The sequence below is a fragment of the Magnolia sinica genome, chromosome 3, assembly GCF_029962835.1.
Source record: "Magnolia sinica isolate HGM2019 chromosome 3, MsV1, whole genome shotgun sequence".
Classification (NCBI taxonomy): domain Eukaryota; kingdom Viridiplantae; phylum Streptophyta; class Magnoliopsida; order Magnoliales; family Magnoliaceae; genus Magnolia; species Magnolia sinica.
In genome coordinates this window covers 129930669-129950227 of record NC_080575.1, presented here as the reverse complement: position 1 = coordinate 129950227, position 19559 = coordinate 129930669, and the positions used below count along the sequence as shown (strand labels likewise).

General features: G+C 40.2%; 1 protein-coding gene across 1 annotated transcript; it reads left to right on the top strand.

Annotated features, from left to right (window-relative positions):
• Positions 1-7086: 7086 nt before the first annotated feature.
• On the top strand, positions 7087-13188 carry LOC131239162 (protein ABIL1-like; the record flags this gene model as incomplete). Its single annotated transcript, XM_058236719.1, has 9 exons — positions 7087-7383; positions 7974-8056; positions 10931-11081; positions 11176-11275; positions 11370-11462; positions 11714-11795; positions 11933-11985; positions 12410-12516; positions 12857-13188. Coding segments are annotated over 9 exons (1110 nt in total), but the record flags the coding sequence as incomplete, so codon positions are not given.
• Positions 13189-19559: the final 6371 nt, after the last annotated feature.

Below are 19559 nucleotides of genomic sequence, written 5' to 3'. Positions count from 1 at the left end.
ATGGGTGGGCCAATGCTAAGAAGTCAATAGTGACCGACTGACCTTGTGTTTCTAGCCATCCTGCCTTTTGAGGGGGGATAGGATCCATTATCCCAGGCTTTCCTCCGGATTCGGTCTGTAAAAATGGGGCTCATGGCTCAATGTACCTGACCATTTCTGTTGGGCGACACTGTGGATGGATCATGCCCCGTAAAGTATGGTTCAATCAATATATATATATATATATATATATATATATATATATATATATTTAGAGTTTTGGTTCATGAACCTGCCAGATGTGAAGTACCAACTCATTGTTAGCTGTGTCGTGCATGTCTCATTTAGGTTCGACCCCGGCCTCACTCAAGACATTGTGGCCCATGGTGGGGCTATGTTGATGTATGTTTTCTATATCCACCTGCTCCATTTTTTCAGATAATTTTAGTGCATGAGCTCAAAAATATGAAATGCATCTAAATCTCAGGTGGACCTTATCATAAGGAAAGAGCTGTGATTAACCAATAAAAACTTCTTGTGGGGCACGAATGTTTTGTATGAAGCTGATATTTTTCTTCCCTTCATCCAGGTTTGTGTGACCTTTTCAATGGGTTGGATGACAAATAAACATTAGGGTGGTCCCTAGAAAGTTTTTAATGGCGAGGCATTCAATCACTACGGTTTCCTATGATATGGTCTGCCTGAGATTTGGATCAGTTTCATTATTGGGTTCATACCGTAACATGATCTGGACAAACTGATGGACGGTGTGGACATAGAATGCATAGGTAAATGTGAGTCTCACTGTAAGGGCCGCACCATCTTGGCTGAGGCCGGGCCGCACCTACTCCGCGTCTCATTCAATGATTCCTTCAATGTCACGGCCGGGGAGCCATCCGACTATTACTCTCTTATGGCCCGTGTGCCGTGCCGTGCCGTGCGGATTGGGAAAGCAGATTGCCTATTGACGCTGTAACCTGTAAGTAGACAGTAATTACGGGACGGTGCTTCATGACCCACTATATTGTATGTATTTTATCTACTCCGTTCGTCTCTTTTTTCAAATCTTACGAGGACCCGCACCATGGGAAACAGTAGTAATCAAACGAGGATGCGGATTTCCTGCGAAAGCCTTTCGCAGGAAGTTCCTGCGCAAGATTCTGCGTGGGGCCCACTATGATGTTTGTGAGAAAGCCACTCCGTCCATCCGTTTTTCGAGTTCATTTCAGGACATGCGACCAAAAATGGAGATGATCAAAAACTCAAGTGAGCCACACGAGAGGAAATAGTGGGAATTTAGTGACCACCGTTGAAACATTTATATGGCTACAAAAGTTTTGTATTGGTTTAATTTCTTAGATTTTTCACTTCATCTCAGTGAAAATGACCTTATAAACGGTTTGGATGGAATATAAACATCAAGATAGATCCTGGGAAGGTTTCAATGGTAGGAATTCCTTTCCCCACTGTTTCATCTGGTATGGCCCACTTGAGTTTTGGATCCTAATCATTTTAGGTTTCATGATCTCAAAAAACGGATGGACGGATTGGATTTCTAACAAACATCACAATGGGCCTCATCCTGAATCCTTGCACAGGAACTTCCTGCGAAAGGCTTTCCCAGGAAATCCGCATCCATCAAACGACCACCATTGGAAGCTTTTTAGTGGCCATAGAAGTTTTGAATGAAGCTTGTATCTGTGATTTCCCTTTTATCCAGGTCTTTTATGACCTAAACAACAGGTTGGATGGCAGTGGGTCCTAACAAGTATTTAACGGTGGACATTCAATCACCACTATTTATGGTGTGGTCAACTTGAGATTTGGATTTGCCATGTTTAGAATTATTATGCTATAAATGATCTGAAAAACTAGATTGACTGCGTGGATAAAACACATACACAAGAGGGGATGTAGATTGGCTACAAACGCCACCCGTGCTACTGGATATTACTGCTCTATAGGCCCTACTACAATGAATATGTTTTATCATATAGTGTAATTCAAAAAATTGAGGCAGATCAAAATCTAAATTTCCAGTGGTCCATAGTATGAGAAAACAGTGGTGATTGAATGTCCACTGTTAAAAACTTCCTAATCCCATTGTAATGTTTATTTGTCATACCCTTTGATTAGGTCACAAAGACATGAATAAAGAGAAATTATATAGATAAGCTTCATCCAAAACTTCTGTTGCCACTAAAAAGTTTTCAACGGTGGTTATTTAATTACTACTTTTTCCTGTGGTGTAGTCCGTGCAAGATCTGGATCTAGTTTATTTTTTCGCTAAAGAACTAAAGTAAACTAGAAAAATAGCCGGATGGAGTAGACAAAATACATATAACATGATGGGGCTTGATGGAGCACCGTCAAATAGGTACGGGCTACTGACAGCGTCAGTAGGCAATCGGCTTTCCAGATCAGGGTCATCCGTCAGGTGGGTCACAGGTGCACCTTGAATGTGACCTCTATTCAAAATTTTCTTAGATGTGTGGCCTCACCTGATATTGCTGGATGCGTATACTTCACAGATACTGTGTGGCCCAGCGGATGAACGACCTGGATCTCGCACACGCGCAGGGATGGCTACTCTTGGGAGCTGTCACAGCATCTCCAAAACTGATTACCTACCATCGATGGCAGGATAACTACCTAATTTTATAATTTCAAATTATTTCTGAGAACCCTGACCACCACTAACGGTACAGTACGTCACCGTTTTTTTCCTGGAGCGGATTGGCTGGTGTACCACGCACCACCGATATAGCTAGTGTGTTGACGTCACCAAGTTCTGTGGGTCCCATCATGAGATATGTGTTATATCCCAACCGTTCTTCCATTTGACGAGCTCGTAGTAAGGGTTTAGCCCAAAAAGAAATAAGACAGATATAAAGATGAAGTGAAACAAACTGCAAAAAGCAGTCTGAGATTGAACGTCTACCATTAAAACCCTTTTGGATCATAGAAGTTTAGGATTAATATGATACTTGTTTTTCCTCTTCATCCATCCAGGTTTGTGTGACCTTATGAATAGATTGAATGGAAAATAAACGTTACAGTAGGACTTACAAATATTTTAACGGTGAGACTCATTGTCCCACTGTTATTTCTGGTGTGGTTCACTTAAGAGTTTGATACGAATCATTTTCGGTATCATGATCTAAAATGATATCGAAAAATGGATTAACAGTGTGGATATTATAAATATATTATTTTGGGGCGTATTTAACTTTAATTTCCTTTGAACAGTTGTGGGAGCTGGAGAAGGGGCAGCCCTCATCTTCGCACGACACGTACCCACACCCACAGATCGGTGGTGTGTGGTACAATCCGCTTCCGTTTTTTCCTATTCTTTCCTTTGTTTTCACTTTCTTAGTTGGATTGCCTACTGACGCTGTCACCAGTACGGCAGTAACTATTGGACGGTGCTCCGTGGCCCCACGATGATGTATGTATTTTATCCACTCCTTCCATCTATTTTTTTAGATCAATTTAATAGTTGATTTAAAAATTGAAGCAGATTCAAATGTTACCATCGGACCACACCACGGGAAAAAATAGTGATTGAACGACCACCATTGAAAACTTTTTAATAGCAGCAAAAGTTTCGGATTAACCTTATATATGTGATTTCCCTTCATCTAGGTCTTTGTGACCTAATCAACAGGATGGATGGAAAATAAACATTACACTAGGCATTAGGAAGTTTTTAATGGTGGACATTTAATCACCATTTTCTTATGGTGTGGTCCACTTGAGATTTAAATCTGCCTAATGCTTAAAATTATACTATAAAATGATATGGAAAAAATAGATGGATGCCGTGGATAAAACACATATATCATAATAAGGCTTACGGAGCACTGTTCAGTCGTCACCTCGCTACTGAGAGCGTCGGTAGCCAATCCGTGTTTGCAATGACCAGTTAGATAAAACAATGGTAAAAATGGCTCGCAGGTAAGAATTTTTTATTTTTTATTTTTTTAAAAAAAAGAAAGAAAAAATAATAAAAGAAGTAATCACCTACAAACTCATTGTTCCCATTAAAATATTGATTGTTTAAGACATCCGATCCATTCAGACGGTGGGTCCCACAATGAAGATCACCTATCCCGAAATCGGACCGTTAGACTGAGTAGGTAAGCTACAACTGTACGCAAGGTGATACCAATTTTGATGGTGTAGCCTGCGTGAAAATGAATTGGCTTAGGCCAGGTGATCTTGATAGTGGGGCCCGCTGTTTAGATGGATATATGGGTGTATACTACGCAAAGTTGATAGGATTGTAGGTGATCTGTTCTTTCTCCAACCACCTCATCTCTTATTCAAGTTTCTTACGCCTTCGACCACGACCATACGTAGTGCCCTGAATCTTTCATTCCACCAAGACAATGAGTATTTATATGATACTCCAAGCTCCACTTTTTGGAATATGCACAGGCTCTCATTTTTTTTTAATAATTGGGATTCGTTGTTTGATAATCCATACAATGGATCTTCATGTGGCCCACTTGTACAGACTATCAATATGATTATATCGTCTATCAGGACAATCTGACCTTTCTATGTATTTCCTGTGGATAAACGGTCAGGGAAAGAAATACAACATTTGTCTACATTCAATTGAAAATAGTTCTAATATTTATGTTTGGGATAATCCAAACGATAGATTTTAGGCATGCTACATCCACGGCGGGACTCGACAGACCAGATGGTCCGGATCATCAGAAAATGGACCACTTGTCAGAATTGAAAAGCGTACATGTATGTTAAGGGAAGTTCTTCGAAACTCACGCGGATTAATAATGGTCAGGCATCACTAATAAATTAATAATGGTAAGGCATGTGGGTGGTACCATGGAGCCTACCTCCATTTATGCGTTGCATATCTACTCATTTTATGACATTAGCCCATAAATGAAGCCATTATAAATCTCAGATGGACCACGCAACAGGAAACCGTGGCCATTGAACGCCCACCATTAAAAACTTAGTAGGGCCCACTGTAATGTTTATTTTCCATCCAAGCTGTTGATAAGTTCAAACAAACCTGAATGACGGGTAAAAACAAATATCAACTTTATCCAAAAAAACATTGGCCCACAAAAAGTTTTAATAGTCATTCACCACTGTTTCATGTGGTGCGGTCCACCTCAGATTGATATCTACTTCATTGTTTTGGATCAAGCCATAAAATGAGTTGGAAAAACGGATGAACGGTTTAGATATACAACTCTTACATCTAGGTGTGCCCCACGGTCAAATTAGCCACCAGCCACTGGCTAGTGGTTGGTGCTACGTGGGCCCCACCATGATGTATGTGTTTCATCCATGCCGTCTGGGTCTATATGTGTTTCATCCGTGCCATCTGGGTTGTGTTTCATCCATGCTGTCTGGGTCTAGATGACCTAGTCAACATAATGAATTTTGACCATTAAAATTTTTTTGGGAGGCCATAGAAGTTTTGTATCAAGTTGATCTTTGTTTTTTACCTTCATCTGGGTCTGTATGACCTAATCAACATATTGGATGTCAAATAAATAGTACAGTGGGCCTTAGGAGGATTTTAATGGTGGATATCCAATCACTATTGTTTTCGTACGGTGTGGCTCAGCTGAGATTTATATTCTTATCATTTTTGTATTAAGCCCTAAATGATCTATAAATTTGAATGAACAGAATGTATGTGGCTGGTGGTCGGCGCTCTGTGGGCCCACCATGATGTATGTGTTTCATCCATGCTGTCCATCTATTTTTCTACGTCATTTTATTGCATGAGAGAAAAAAATGAGATATATCCCAATCTCAAGTGGACCACATTATAGGAAACAGTGCTAAATGAATTTTGGCCATTAAAAACTTTTTGGGAGCCATAAAAGTTTTGGATCAAACTGATCTTTGTTTTTTCCCTTCATTTGGGTTTGTATGACCTAATCAACATATTAGATGTCAAATAAACAATACAGTGGGCCTTAGAAGGATTTTAATGGTGGATATCTAATCACTATTATTTTCGTGTGGTATGGTCCAGCTGAGATTTATAGTCTTATTATTTTTGTATCAAAGCCCTAAAATGATACGTAAAAATGAAAGAATGAAATGTATGAAGCATATACATCATGGTGGGCCCACAGAGCACCACTGACCACCAGCCACGGGGCTGGTGGCAGGGGGAGTAGCCAATCCGTTCGCTCATAAATTGTACACGTGGCACAAATGAACTAAAATTAAACAGAGCGAATTGAGGAAACCGCTATCTAAGAAACAGTCTCAAAATCATATCGGGTGAACAATCACAACCGTTGATTGATGGACACTTGTTTGTTGAAATAAGACTATTGGATTCTTTCATTTTTAACCTTCCAATAATTGTCCACCAATCCAACAGTAAGATAACCAAACCAAATATGCATAACTTTTACGCAGTTTATTTTGAAATATGTGTATGCTACGTATACAAATTCGAAGTTATTTCTAAGTTCCTGCGTATCATCTATGCCCCTCTGCTTGGGACGCGGATTAGCTACTAACAGGTTGAGCAGCGAGACTCGCTACTGAAGTGACGTTACTAAGTTATGTGAGCTCTACTGTGATGTATTTGTTGTATCCACACCGTCCATACATTTGGAGATATCATTTTAGAGCATGAGTAAAATAATCAATCAGATACAAATCTCCAATAGACCACCACAGAAAACAATGAGGAGAGTGATGCCCACCATTAAAAACTTCTAAGGCCCGTATAATTTTTCGATCAAGTTGATACTTGTGTTTTACCTTCTTTTATGTCTGTGTTAACTTGTGAACAGTTTGAATTTCAAATAAACATCATGGTGGGCATTAGGAATGCTTCAACTGGTGGGAATCACTCTCCCCATTGTTTTCCGCGTGTGGTCTACTAAAGTTTTGGATCTGAATCATTCTTTGGTTCATCCCTAAAATGATATCTCTAAATGGATGGACGGTGTGGATACAATACATTCATCGTAACGTGACCCCACAGAACTTGGTGACGTCACTTAAGCAGGGAGTCTTGCTATTCAACACGTGAGTAGCTAATCCGCGTCCCTCTGCCTGAGTTTCAAAGTTTCCCACGTCATATAATCACTTGGAACGAGAAAGCGATGCCCATTATTTTCACTCGGGAATAAATCAAAATTCCATTTCCCAGAACCAGAATTGCTTCGGCTTCACTCACGCCTGCATTTACCAATTCTCCTTTTATCCCGCATTCTGCTTTCTACTTTCCTTGGAAATCCAAATCTCTCTGTATATCTGTCTTTTCTTCTTTGCAAAACTCACGGCCGAAGGAAGAAGAGCAGGGACAAAATGCCGGAAAATTCGGTGATGACCCTGGACGAGATCTCCATGGAGAGAAGCAACGGCTTCATTAATGCCTTGCAGGTGCTTTTCTCCCTTTCTACATCTTCTTCTCTCCTTCTTTTTAATCAGTTTTCGGATCTTTCTCTGTCACTGCAGTGCGATTTCTTTATGTTTCGGAGTTTGTTTTTTCAGGCGTTTATTTTATTTTATTTCCCTTCTTTATTTGTGTATGCATTGGGATCTTAGCCATTTCTCAGTCTTTAGATCTAATTCCTTTTCTTTGATTTTCTTCACTTGATATCTCATTTGTGTAGAGTCATTCTCATTTCTGGCCATGATTTTCTTCAAGATTATTTTCCATCTCATCTCTTTAGTTACTCAGCATCGGTGCCATTTGGAATCGGATCAGTCCTACTACAATGCTGATGATTGTATATTTGATGTTTCGTTTCTTTCACGCATGATACATACATTCTCATTTATGGCCATGATTTCTTCAAGATTCTTTTCCATCTCATCTCTTTAGTTACTCAGCATCATAATATGTTATTATTATTATTCTGTATTCTTCTCTGAAGAATCCTCCACACCAGGCTCATTTTAAGTTGCTGAGCTATAGATATTGCTACTTGATTTCTTGGTTTGATCCATATGGTATTGGTTATTCACAGGAACTGAAAAGCTTGAGGCCTCAGCTTTACTCAGCGGCAGAGTACTGTGAGATGTCTTATCTTCATAGTGATCAGAAACAGATGTAAGAATGCTTGTTTTTCATATTTTCTTTCAGAAAATATACTTGTAGCATAGTTGAGTACTTCTCTCCAAGTAAACTAAGTGTTGTGATTCACAAATAAAACATATCAGCAAATACCCACCCACTTTAGACATGGCTAACAGGGGACCTATACATCCATGTGACTAAATTTCAAAGTAAAACTAGTCAGAAAGATGTCCAAGATGGCAAATGGGACCAGTCCATGAGTTGTTATTTAGTACACCACTCATTCTTGTAAAAAATCTTCAGGGCAGCCTAACTAGTATGACTCAATCAATGATGCCAAATTCTGTCTGAGATTTGAGATGTATAGAGAGTGGAGATTGTACTCACTGAAGCATAAATCATCTTCCTCTCCAATGTATATAGTTCCCTGCATCGTTTGCTAATCAGGACTTGGGACTTGGTCAGTCAGTCGTTGGTTGGAGGCGCTCATTGGGCCAACCAAGTGGGTCAAGAAAACAACAACATCAACAACTTTTTATTGTACAAAAAAAAAATGTAAAAATACTTATTCTATTGGGAGGAAGGTCGAGAAACCAGGCTGAGTCATGCTGAAACCAAGAAACCAGGCCTTCTTCTTCTTTCGGGGCAACAGTGAGAAACCAGGCTGAGTAAGGCTAAAACCAAGAAAACAGGCCGAATCAGGCTGAAATCAGGATGGGCCCAGCATTCCTGAATCAATTCTGGTTGACTCATGCAAGCATGTCAAGGAGAAACTAAAAACTGCAACAGAAATCATCTAAATTGTGAAACCTGTTAGAAATTCATGGTTTTCTTCTTAACAATTATCAATGACCATCTTTCCATAAGAGTCAGCATATAAGTTGTTCCCATGTGCTTGGTAGGTAAAGCCAGTTGATCACTTGTCGAAATCATACAGCAGCTTTTATTGGGAACAAGGAGTAGAACTTGCCTTTATCAAAAGTTCTCGAGAAACATTGCTCATGTCAGATGGATGGAGGTCTTCAAGGCATGCGTGCCAAGGCCCATGTGCTGGCATGGCACACATGTGAGATATCTGGGGTATTAATCAGTGCAACACTCCAAGAGAATGCCCTGGTGTAAAATCAGACTGTTTACTATCAGGTAGGCCACATCTGTACATTGAATAGGGACCATTGGTGAATATCTTACTACTTTCCATTTGTGTTGTACATGGTTGCTAACCTAATGAGAAGAACATCCTGATGTTGGTCTAAGGAATCTACAGCATGGGACCCGCCTGATGAGCGTCTTGGGTCTTGCTTATGAGAGGTGAGTGCAGAAAAAAAAAAAAAGTGTACTAGCTTGAGTTCACTTGGCAGCCCTGGAAATTTTATGATTAGTTTTATTAGGGTCGATTACCCTGGACATCCTTGGGTTACTGAGCAACATGTGAGCAAAAGAATGTGCAAGGGCAGCAGATTGATATTGTTCATGCAACTTGTGGTAAGATTGTAGAGCAGTGAGCATCCGTACATACTTCTGATTGGTAGATGAAGAGTGGCTGTATATTGGCATGATCCTTGAAATTTGAAGTCTCATCAGGCTGTTCTTTTCCTAAATCTCTGGAATTTATAACTGTTATTGTTGTGTGCAGTACCACGTCCTCTAAGATTGCACTTGCACATGATAAATTTGACCTAGATGCATGGTGCTATTAGTCATGCGAGGATGAAACTTTTTTTTTTTTCTCCCTTATCAAGTAGCATTCACAAGGCAACGAAGATTTAGATTATTGATTGATAGAGATGAACGTTCTGCTCCCAGTAGGAAGACCCTCAAGTAAACAAGGGGATAACCTCGTCTTTGATTAAGATGGGGATTGTTGATTGCAGCATAATAGAGAAGAACATTCTGTTCCCATTTGGAAGACCCTAAAGGCATCAAGGGAACAATCTTGTTTTCTTTACCCTCACAATGCTTGAAAGGTTGAAACAAAATTTACTAGAGCTCCTCTGAGGCATCCATTTACTTTCGGGAGTTCCAATTCAATAGTTTGTAAACTCAGAACCAGTAATTTGTTCATTTGCAGGTATGCCTGTATGATGCTGTTTAAAGCATGTTTTCATGCTTTTTGAATTGGTGTGCTTGAGAATGAGACTTCAAACATTATTTGCATTCGTGGAATTGTGAAATTGTGAAAGGATTGTGCTTGTTTTTACTAACCATGATGAATTTGTATCTATAACAATTGGAGCCTGCATGTACACTTGGTGCACATGAGCCCACACATCCAGTACACCACCTCCACTCATGTTAACTATAACTAAGTGCTTGGAGCCTTATGAATTTTGTTATTTTGTGCTTAGCGAGCTCGTCTGGCACTGCAAATTTTAGACATGAACTGTTTGCACTTTCCCCTTTGTGGGTAGCACCCAATAGTTGTACTAAGATTCAGTGTGGTGCCAAACCATGTTGCCATGTGAGTCATGTTAGTGATCATGTATTGGTTGGTTCCCTGCTTTTTGGAACAGCCAACGACTAGAGCATGACATTTGAACGACTAGAGCATGGCGTTTGATCTGTGTGGCTGCTTGTGCTAGCTCTTTGCCTAACAACCTTCTTTCATTACTCTGTTTTGCTTGCTCGCCATTGGGGCATACCTATAATTAGTTGGACTAGAGTTATTATTGGATGGGACCGTTTTGTTGGCATGTGAGTGGTGTCAATGTTAGTCTCTACCATGGCCAGTTCCAAGAGCTAAGGTTACAAAGAAGGTTGAAGTGTGGTTGTCAGCTGATCATAAAACTCCTACTAATCTACCATTTAAAAACCAACCCAAAATTGCCAGGAGAAAGGCGAAGACGAATTTTCTTTTGATGAACTTTTGCTTTTGTTGTAAAATACTAAGTTGACTCTCCTAACCAGGGTACTGGATAACCTGAAAGATTACGCCGTTCGGGTCCTTGTCAATGCTGTTGATCATCTTGGAACTGTTGCTTACAAACTCAATGACCTATTTGAACAACAAACATATGATGTCTCAACTGCAGAGCTAAAGATTGCATGTCTCAATCAGGTATGTTTTCTTACATTTGTTTTACTGAAATTTTTTTTAATTCAGAATAATCCTTTCAGTTGTATACAAGCTAAATTTACTATTTTAATATTAGCAACTTCTTGCTTGCCAAACTTACACGGACAAAGAAGGTCTCGGGCAGCATCAACTGTCAACAGCTGTCCGAAGACATCACAAGCATTACATCTTGCCAAGTATGATGTCTAAGAACTGTTATGAGCTTCATTTTAAGTGTTGGTGTTGATGAGACTGCAAATGTAACTTTTGTTGTCTGAATCTCCAAGCTAGACTCTGTCAACAAAAAGGTGCAGAGTAGCCCCCAGAAACAGACTGATATTAGGCAAAAGCTTATTCAAGCAAAACCACGCCCTCGTCCGTCAGGTCCCATTTTCATTTGGTGCTGGCGCATTCAGTTCGTTTCGATTATTCATATACCAATTTTTGCACATGCAGCTGCTGTTTATGCCCACTGTGAATGATAGAGGCCCCCATTCTTTGCTTTCAGAAATACTACAATATATCTACTGAAATTAGAGAGAATGGGTGCTGTTGTCAATCATGATGGGTAAAAATATCATTTCCTTTTGTATGCACTATGTTAGTTATCAATGGCTTTGATGCATGAACTCAAGGATCTTCATCGAAAACGCTTTCCTGGCATTTAGCCTCAGAAACTGACTCTGAGTTGAATGGCACACCACATGCATCGCCAGGGTAAGTTTCATGTACTCCATTTAAGTTTTTCCATGGCAATGTATTTTAATATTTTAGTGGGTACATTAAACTCAATGGAATTGCTAATAATTGTATTTCTGTGAGCTCAAATGTTTTACCTTTACTTTATCATACAGTGTGGAAGACCACAGATATTCAGGCCCAAACTCTCAAGTCTTCCATCTGCTTGGTACCTCCCGTTTTAAGTTCATGTTATTCTTATTTATAAGAAGTATTAAATTATTTTCTTTTAATACTGATCATCTTGACTGATGGTTGTGTTCTATATTGCAATTTCTTAGCAAGGTGTTTCATCATGGTAATGGTAGCCTTAATGGCCACCACCTTTACTGTTATGATACAGCCGTCATGGCCACCACCGTTACAGTTATAATATGGGCCATTATGACCTTATTAATTTTTTATTTTTTTTTCAAAAAAAAAAGCTGTTTTGAGACTGTTACAGGCCGTTTTTTTTTTTTTTTTCTGCAACAGCACGGCCCCATAACGTGTAATGCTAATGACTGCTATGGCAGTTGTGTAACCATTTTGGCATACCATGTTTCTTAGTTTTAAAGTTGTGTTTCTTATGCTACCACCTCCTGTACTTGTAGACACTAAAATTGCTGTTTCATCCACGCCGGAGTTAGGTCATCATCAATCATCTAGTGGAGGTCCTGCCTCTCGTGCAGTTCTGAAGACGTTTGGCATGACACAGAGGGTAAGATGCTTTAAAGTACGAGTGAGTTTTGTGCTACCATGTATAATATTCTTCAGCTTGTTCAGCTATCAGTTTGGTTTAATCTCTCTCTCTCTCTCGTCTGTGTGTGGATGTCATTTTATTAATACATTTACTAAGGTATTAAAAAACGGTGGCTACTATATAAGAGTAACGTTTTCACTTTATTTTATTTATAAAGGTCGTAACCGTTATCATTTTTGAATACCTTGACATTTATCCTTCATGGAAAGGTCATTCTTAGCTACAGACATGTAAACATTGAATAATCACTGGCTCTAAACATGTATTTCAGCACTGATATCCTATTTGTCGTTGGTAGGATTCACCGGCCACCAAATCATTATCAGCGTTTAGATCCTTTGACACTCCTGATCGGTGTGAGATCTTCCACCAGCCTGTTCACAACAAGAATTTGCTGTCAGCATTCTTCGTCAAACACAAATCTGCAAAGCAGCGGAGCTAGGCCTCATGATCAATGCCATTTGAATCAAATGAGACCTTTAAACCTACAGAATTTTCCTTTAGCTTGGTAATCTGTTCCTAGTCATAGTCTAGTATTTGTCTAATCATTTGTATGGTATATTTTCTATTCCATTTTATTCTATTAACCATTTGAGTAAGCATTTTAAGAGGTTGCCAATTCGACATGCATGCACAGCTCAACCCGTTTGTGGAAGTGGAACATTCAAGCTATCCATCTAGTGGACCCACTGGTCCAAAGGTGGGGCCACAGAAGTTTTCTAACATTTGTTTTTTCAGTTCATCACAGTGGAAATAACCTTGCAAACGGTTTGGATGTATTTGATTTGGGACTTACGTGTCATAATGGCACGTGTTGAGATGTATGGCTTAGCACTCGTGTGCAATTAATAAACCTTCTAACAAGAGAGATCCGTTTGATTTAATGATAGCATCTCGCAAGTTTATAAAAGCAGACATGACAGCAGGAAATGGGGGGCTAGCCTCCGTATAAAAAGGCACAAATTTGGGAAGTTACTTTTCTAAAATCTATTAATTACGTGGCTAACCAAACACACTTTAAGCCTAAAAATGTGATCGATCTTCGTAATAATAATAATAATAAACACTTCTTTTTAGCAAAGCCTAATAAGTTCAGGGGCTATTCCATATTTCTACATATTCAAGAGATATTTAAGAGTTCCGAAGAGACGTGAGATATCCATGTTGTTTATCCAAGTTTGTCAGCCCTACCCATCGTTCACCACCTACAAAATGAATCTGCATGGCTCCTCAACGAGGAGCATCTATGACATTGCTGGACATGAAATGCCTAAAAAATCAGGCCAATCCATCCATCATCGGTGCTACCACCTGATTTTGGATGGTTGTCTATTAATTTTTTGTTACAGGGTTGGCTATGTAATGTGTATATCATCTGACCCACGCATTAATATAAATCTCACTGTGACGCCAGGATGTGCCAAAAATCAGGCTTTGTGCCATCAGTAGCTGGGCCGCACCATAGGAAATAATGTACAAGCGCATCATATATCCTACTCCATGTCATGGCTCGCGTGATAGTTGGATTGGACTGACTTTCGAGGCATCCAACTTTGACAGTGGCTCGATCTTGTTGGACCACCACGGTGGCATGCACACATCTCAGAGGGCCATGCACATCATTTTTAGAACAAGCGTATTCTATAAAGGCCGAGGATGCGTCCTCGTACGGGTTTAGCAATCCATAGTAGTGAAGTGGATTTGGTATCTTTGAATGGTTGACTATTGTTTTCTATGTGGGGTCGACTGTATTATTATGTACCATCTGACCCATGCATTACATGAATCCTATCATGAAAATAGGGGCAGCCCAAAAACTCAGGCCTATACAATCAGTAGGCGGGCGACACCAAATTAAGCAATGGACAGCCATATAAAAATATTCACTTTGGTGTCATGGCCCACGTGATGGTTAGATCGCATTGATTTGGGGCGTCAGGTTTGATGCCGTGTATATAACCTGATGGGCCCAGGCACATCACCTGTAAAATACGCTTCTTCTATAGCACACCCCTGCTGGACGGGTTGGAACACTATAGGTCCTAAAATTAACCATCCATTTAACGACTACCAATTAGACTATTAGAAATGTCTGATTTTTGGGGCCATGCTCCATCCAATATTCGACCTATAATTTGAATGTTCTGGATTGACGCACCTGTATCCAATGCGTGCGGTGACTGACATGCAAACCAATCAAGCAATATATTAACTGTCAACTTGATGGATGGATGCTTAAAAGGAAAAGAATCCTCGATGCTTTGTGATATTTTTTTTGTTTTTTTTTTTTGGCAATAGGCTTGATCTGCAGTTGGCTAATGAGTTGGAATTCTAAACTATTCTACAACAAAGTTATTAGTGTTAGAGATTTGACCCCAGAAAAGTACCTTAATTTGAATTGAAATAAGTAAGAGAAAATGAAAATACAAGCAAATATATAGAGAACACATGTTTTTTTACGTGAAAAATCTTTGAAAAAAAAAAACACATCGCATAAAGTGATGATTATGATGGAGTTTTCCTCCTTAGGTCAGAGGAGATGTGTTGCAGTTCGGATGCCACAAACTATGGAATCACCGCGCTGCTCGACCAGTCGAGTGGTGCTCGACTCAAAGTCCAGCAAGCTTTTATTTTTGATCTTCGAGGTCCTCAACTAGTCGAGGGCCTGGTTCGACCAGTTGAGTGAACAATGCTCGATCAGTCAAGGCTACGCAAATTTGAGTTCGATTTTGTACGAGATGTAGAATTTTGAGGTGGCTTTCACAAGGGCGTAAAAAGGAGTTGCCTAAACTATAAATATGGGTTCCTAGGAATTTTCTAGGGAATGCAAGAGGGTTTCCTAAAGCTTTACAAGAGTTTGCTAAAGGGTTTAGGGCTATCAAAGTTGTGAGAGAGAAAGAGATAGAGAAAGAGAGAAAGAGGAAGCTTGTGGAAGAGAGATTCTGCTCGTAGAGGTGATCTACTATGCACTTGATATCTCAGCGCTTTTATGTCCTCGTAATTAATTAGATCTCTTCGTTTTTCTTTATTCTCATATTGTTTATCCACTCCTGCATGAGTGAAGAATGTTTGATCCAAGGGGTGTGCTTGTGATCGGTTGTAACGTTCTACTTCATTGTGGATTGTTGATGTAGACGAGGTCCTATGGTTTTTACATCTTTGAGGGTTTTCCACGTAAAAATATCTTGTGTCGTGTGGTTTATGTTTTGATTTATTTCATTGCTTATTATCCCATAATTCTGGTGTTTTGGTGAGGCTAGATCCTAAGGTTTTATGTAACGGCCCCCAACAAAGTGGTATCAGAGCTAAGTTCATTGAACGGAGTGGGATCAGTTCTGAATTATGGAAGGTGGCTCATCAATAATGATCAGCCTCAATGGTTCTAACTGGACCATATGGAAGGCTAAAATGGAGGACTTACTTTATTGCACGGACTTGTATTCTCCAATTCAAGGCATATCAACAAAGTCAAAGGATATGAAAGATAATGATTGGAAGAAATTGGACCGGAAGGCGGTGGGGTTTATTAGACAATGGTTGGACGATTCCGTATTCCACAATGTGTCTATGGAGACCTCAACTGCTAGCTTATGGCTGAAACTGCAAGGGCTGTATGAGAGGAAGACAGTCGGCTATAAGATTTTTCTGATACGACGACTTGTGAATCTCAAGTTCGAAGATGGCGGTTCTGTGACTGAGCACATGAATGAGGTCAGCAATATTTTGAACCAACTCTCCGCTATAAAGATGGTCTTGGATGATGAATTACGGGTTTTGTTATTGCTTAGCTTATTACCTGATAGTTGAGAGACATTGGTGGTGTCTCTAAGTAACTTCGTGCCAGACGGAAAAGTATTTATAAAACAAGTAACTAATTGTCTCTTTAATGAGGAAACAAGGAGGAAGTGTCAGGGGTCTACTCAGTAAAATACTCTTGTGACACAAGAACGGGGGGAAGAAATAACAGAAAGGGTGGGAAGACCTGAGATAAATCAAGAAACAAATTGAGTACCAGGAAGGATGTTGAATACTGGAATTGTGGCAAGAAGGGCCACTATAAGCATGAATGACGTAAGAATAAGAACGACAAGAAAGGAAAAGGAAAGGAGAAAGAAGATGAATCAGATTCCACTACGGTCGCTTCAGATGGCGACGTTATAGTTATTCTTTCTGCAGATCATGATATTTGTCTCATGGTTATGAGTCAGGACACCGACTGGGTGATAGACTCAGGAACCTCGTTTCATGCGATTCCACGTAGGGACTTCTTCACAAGCTACAAGTTAAGTGACTTTAGGACCATGAAGATGGAAAATTCTGGCGTATCGAAGATCGTAGGGGACAGTGATATTTGTGTGAAGACCGATGTGGGTTGTACATTGGTTTTCAGGGATATGAGGCATATCCCAGACCTTTGCCTCAACTTGATGTCGATGGGAAAGTTAGATGATGATAGCTATGAAAGCCGTTTTGCTGGTAGGCGTTGGAAGCTCATCAAGGGTTCGTTGATCGTAGCCAGAGGAAAGAAGTGTTGCACCCTTTACAAGGCAAGTGTCAGTGTGTGTAAGGGTGGGTTGAACGCAGCGGAAGATTCAACTATTGACATATGGCATAGGCGTCTAGGCCACATGAGTGAACAAGGGCTTCAGGTACTAGCGAGAAAGCGGGTCCTTCCAAACGTGACAGGTATACCTCTCAAAACCTGTATTGATTGTTTATTAGGGAAACAGTATAGAGTTTTATTTATTAAAACTGCTTCTCATGTTAATAAGATGCATGCATTAGATTTGGTTTATTCTGATGTTTTGTGGTCTTATGAGGACAAAAACCTTGGGTGGGGCATTGTATTTTGTCACTTTTATGAATGATACATCTAGGAAGGTTTGGGTTTATGCTTTGAAATACAAGGATAAGGTTTTTAGTGTGTTTAAATTGTTTCATGCTATGGTCGAGAGAGAAACAGGTAGACCATTAAAGTGTATCTGCACTGACATTGGTGGTGAATACACCAGTGACTTTCATGAGTATTGTAAGTCCTTGGGTATATGATATAAACAGATAGTTCCCAAGACTCCCCAGCATAATGGTGTAGCTGAGTGAATGAATCGCACAATTATAGAGAGAATCAAATGCATGTTATCCTATGCGAAGTTGCCCAAGACATTCTGGGAAGAAGCAATACACACGGTAGTGTATTTGATAAATAGGTCTCCATCAACCTTGTTGAATAGAGAAGTACTTGAGAAGGTATGAACTGAACAAGATCCATCGTACAGTCATCTCAGGGCGTTTGGATGCAAGACATTCGTTCACGTACCAAAGGACGAGATGTCCAAGCTCGATATGAAGATCAGGCAATATGTGTTCTTGGGGTACGGTGATGAAAAGTTCGGCTACAGATTGTGGGATCCGACTGAGAAGAATCTCGTCAGGAGCAGAGATGTGGTTTTCTTTAAAGACCAATGTATTGAAGACATTTATAAGTCAGAAAAGACACAACCTAGTTCAGGAGAGTTAGAGGATATGGATCCGATTATTCCTCCCGTGGTGCCTGATGACAGGGGAGTACAGCAAGGTGTAGAGGATGAGGGAGTTCCTATAAAATATGGACCGGGTGAGCAGCCCCCACTTGATCCACCTGTTAAGCCACAGGTGAGGAGGTCATCTAGAGACAGATTGTCGTCCAAGAGTTACTCACCGCATGAGTACATTATGCTCACTAATGTGAGAGAGCCAAAAGATTATTCTGAGGCCCTAGCCAATGAGCATAAGGGGGAGTGGTTGAAAGCTATGTAAGAGGAGATGAGATCCTTGTATAAGAACCACGCCTATGATATGATAAAATGGATACTGTGGTATCTAAGAGGCTCATCCAGGTTAAGCCTATGCTATGGTTACAGAAAACCCGTGTTAGAGGGCTACATAGATGCAAATATGACAGGTGACATAGACTCCAGGAAGTCTACATCGGGATTTATATTCACGTTTGCAAAGGGAACAGTCTCTTGGCAGAGCAAGCTACAGAAGGTCGTAGCATTGTCGACGATAGAGGCCGAGTACATCGTAGTCATAGAGGCATGTAAAGAGATACTTTGGATGAAAATGTTCCTATAAGAACTTAGCCTGAAGCATGAGTAGCACGTGGTCTATTGCGATAGTCAAAGTGCTATACACTTGAGTAAAAATCTAAGTCAGCATTCCAAGTCGAAGCACATAGAGATTCGGTATCACTAGATCAGAGATACTTTGGAACAGAAGGTGTTACAGTTTGAGAAGGTCCACAAGGACGATAATGGGTCAAACATGATGACTAAGACATTGTTCAAGGGCAAGTTTGAGGTTTGTAGAAACCTAGCTGGCTTGAAGAAGGCGAATTCCTCATAAGTCGAAAAGGAGGAGATTTGATGGAGATTTCTCCTCATGGCTCGACTGGTCGAGAGCTTCACTCGACCGGTCGAGGGTGCTGGTTGACCAGTCGTGGATTGACTCAACTTAAACTCCAGTGAGCTTGGTTGGATTTTTTCCATGGTGCTCGACCAGTTGAGGGAGGTGCTCGATCGGTCGAGTGGGCCGCTCAACCAGTCGAGGATCCTACTCGATGAGTCGAGGTTACGTAGATTCACTTGCGCGATTTTGTGTGGATTGCTGAATTTTAAGGCCGTGTTCGCACCCATGCGAAAGGAAATTTTCTAAACTATAAATAGGAGGTACCTAAGGCTTTCTAGGTAATGCAAAAGGGTTTCCTAAAGCTTTACAAGGATTTGCTAAAGGGTTTAGGGCTATCAAAGGTGTGAGAGAGAGAGGAAAAAAGAGAGAGGAAACTTGTGGAAGGGAGGTTTTGCTCGTAGAGGTGATCTACTGTGCACTTAATATCTCAGCGCTTCTACGTCCTCATAATCAATTAGATCTCTCCGTTTTTCTTTATTCTCTTATTGTTTTTCTACTCCTGCATAAGTGAAGAAGGTTTGATCCAAGCGGTGTATGTTTGTGATCAGTTGTAA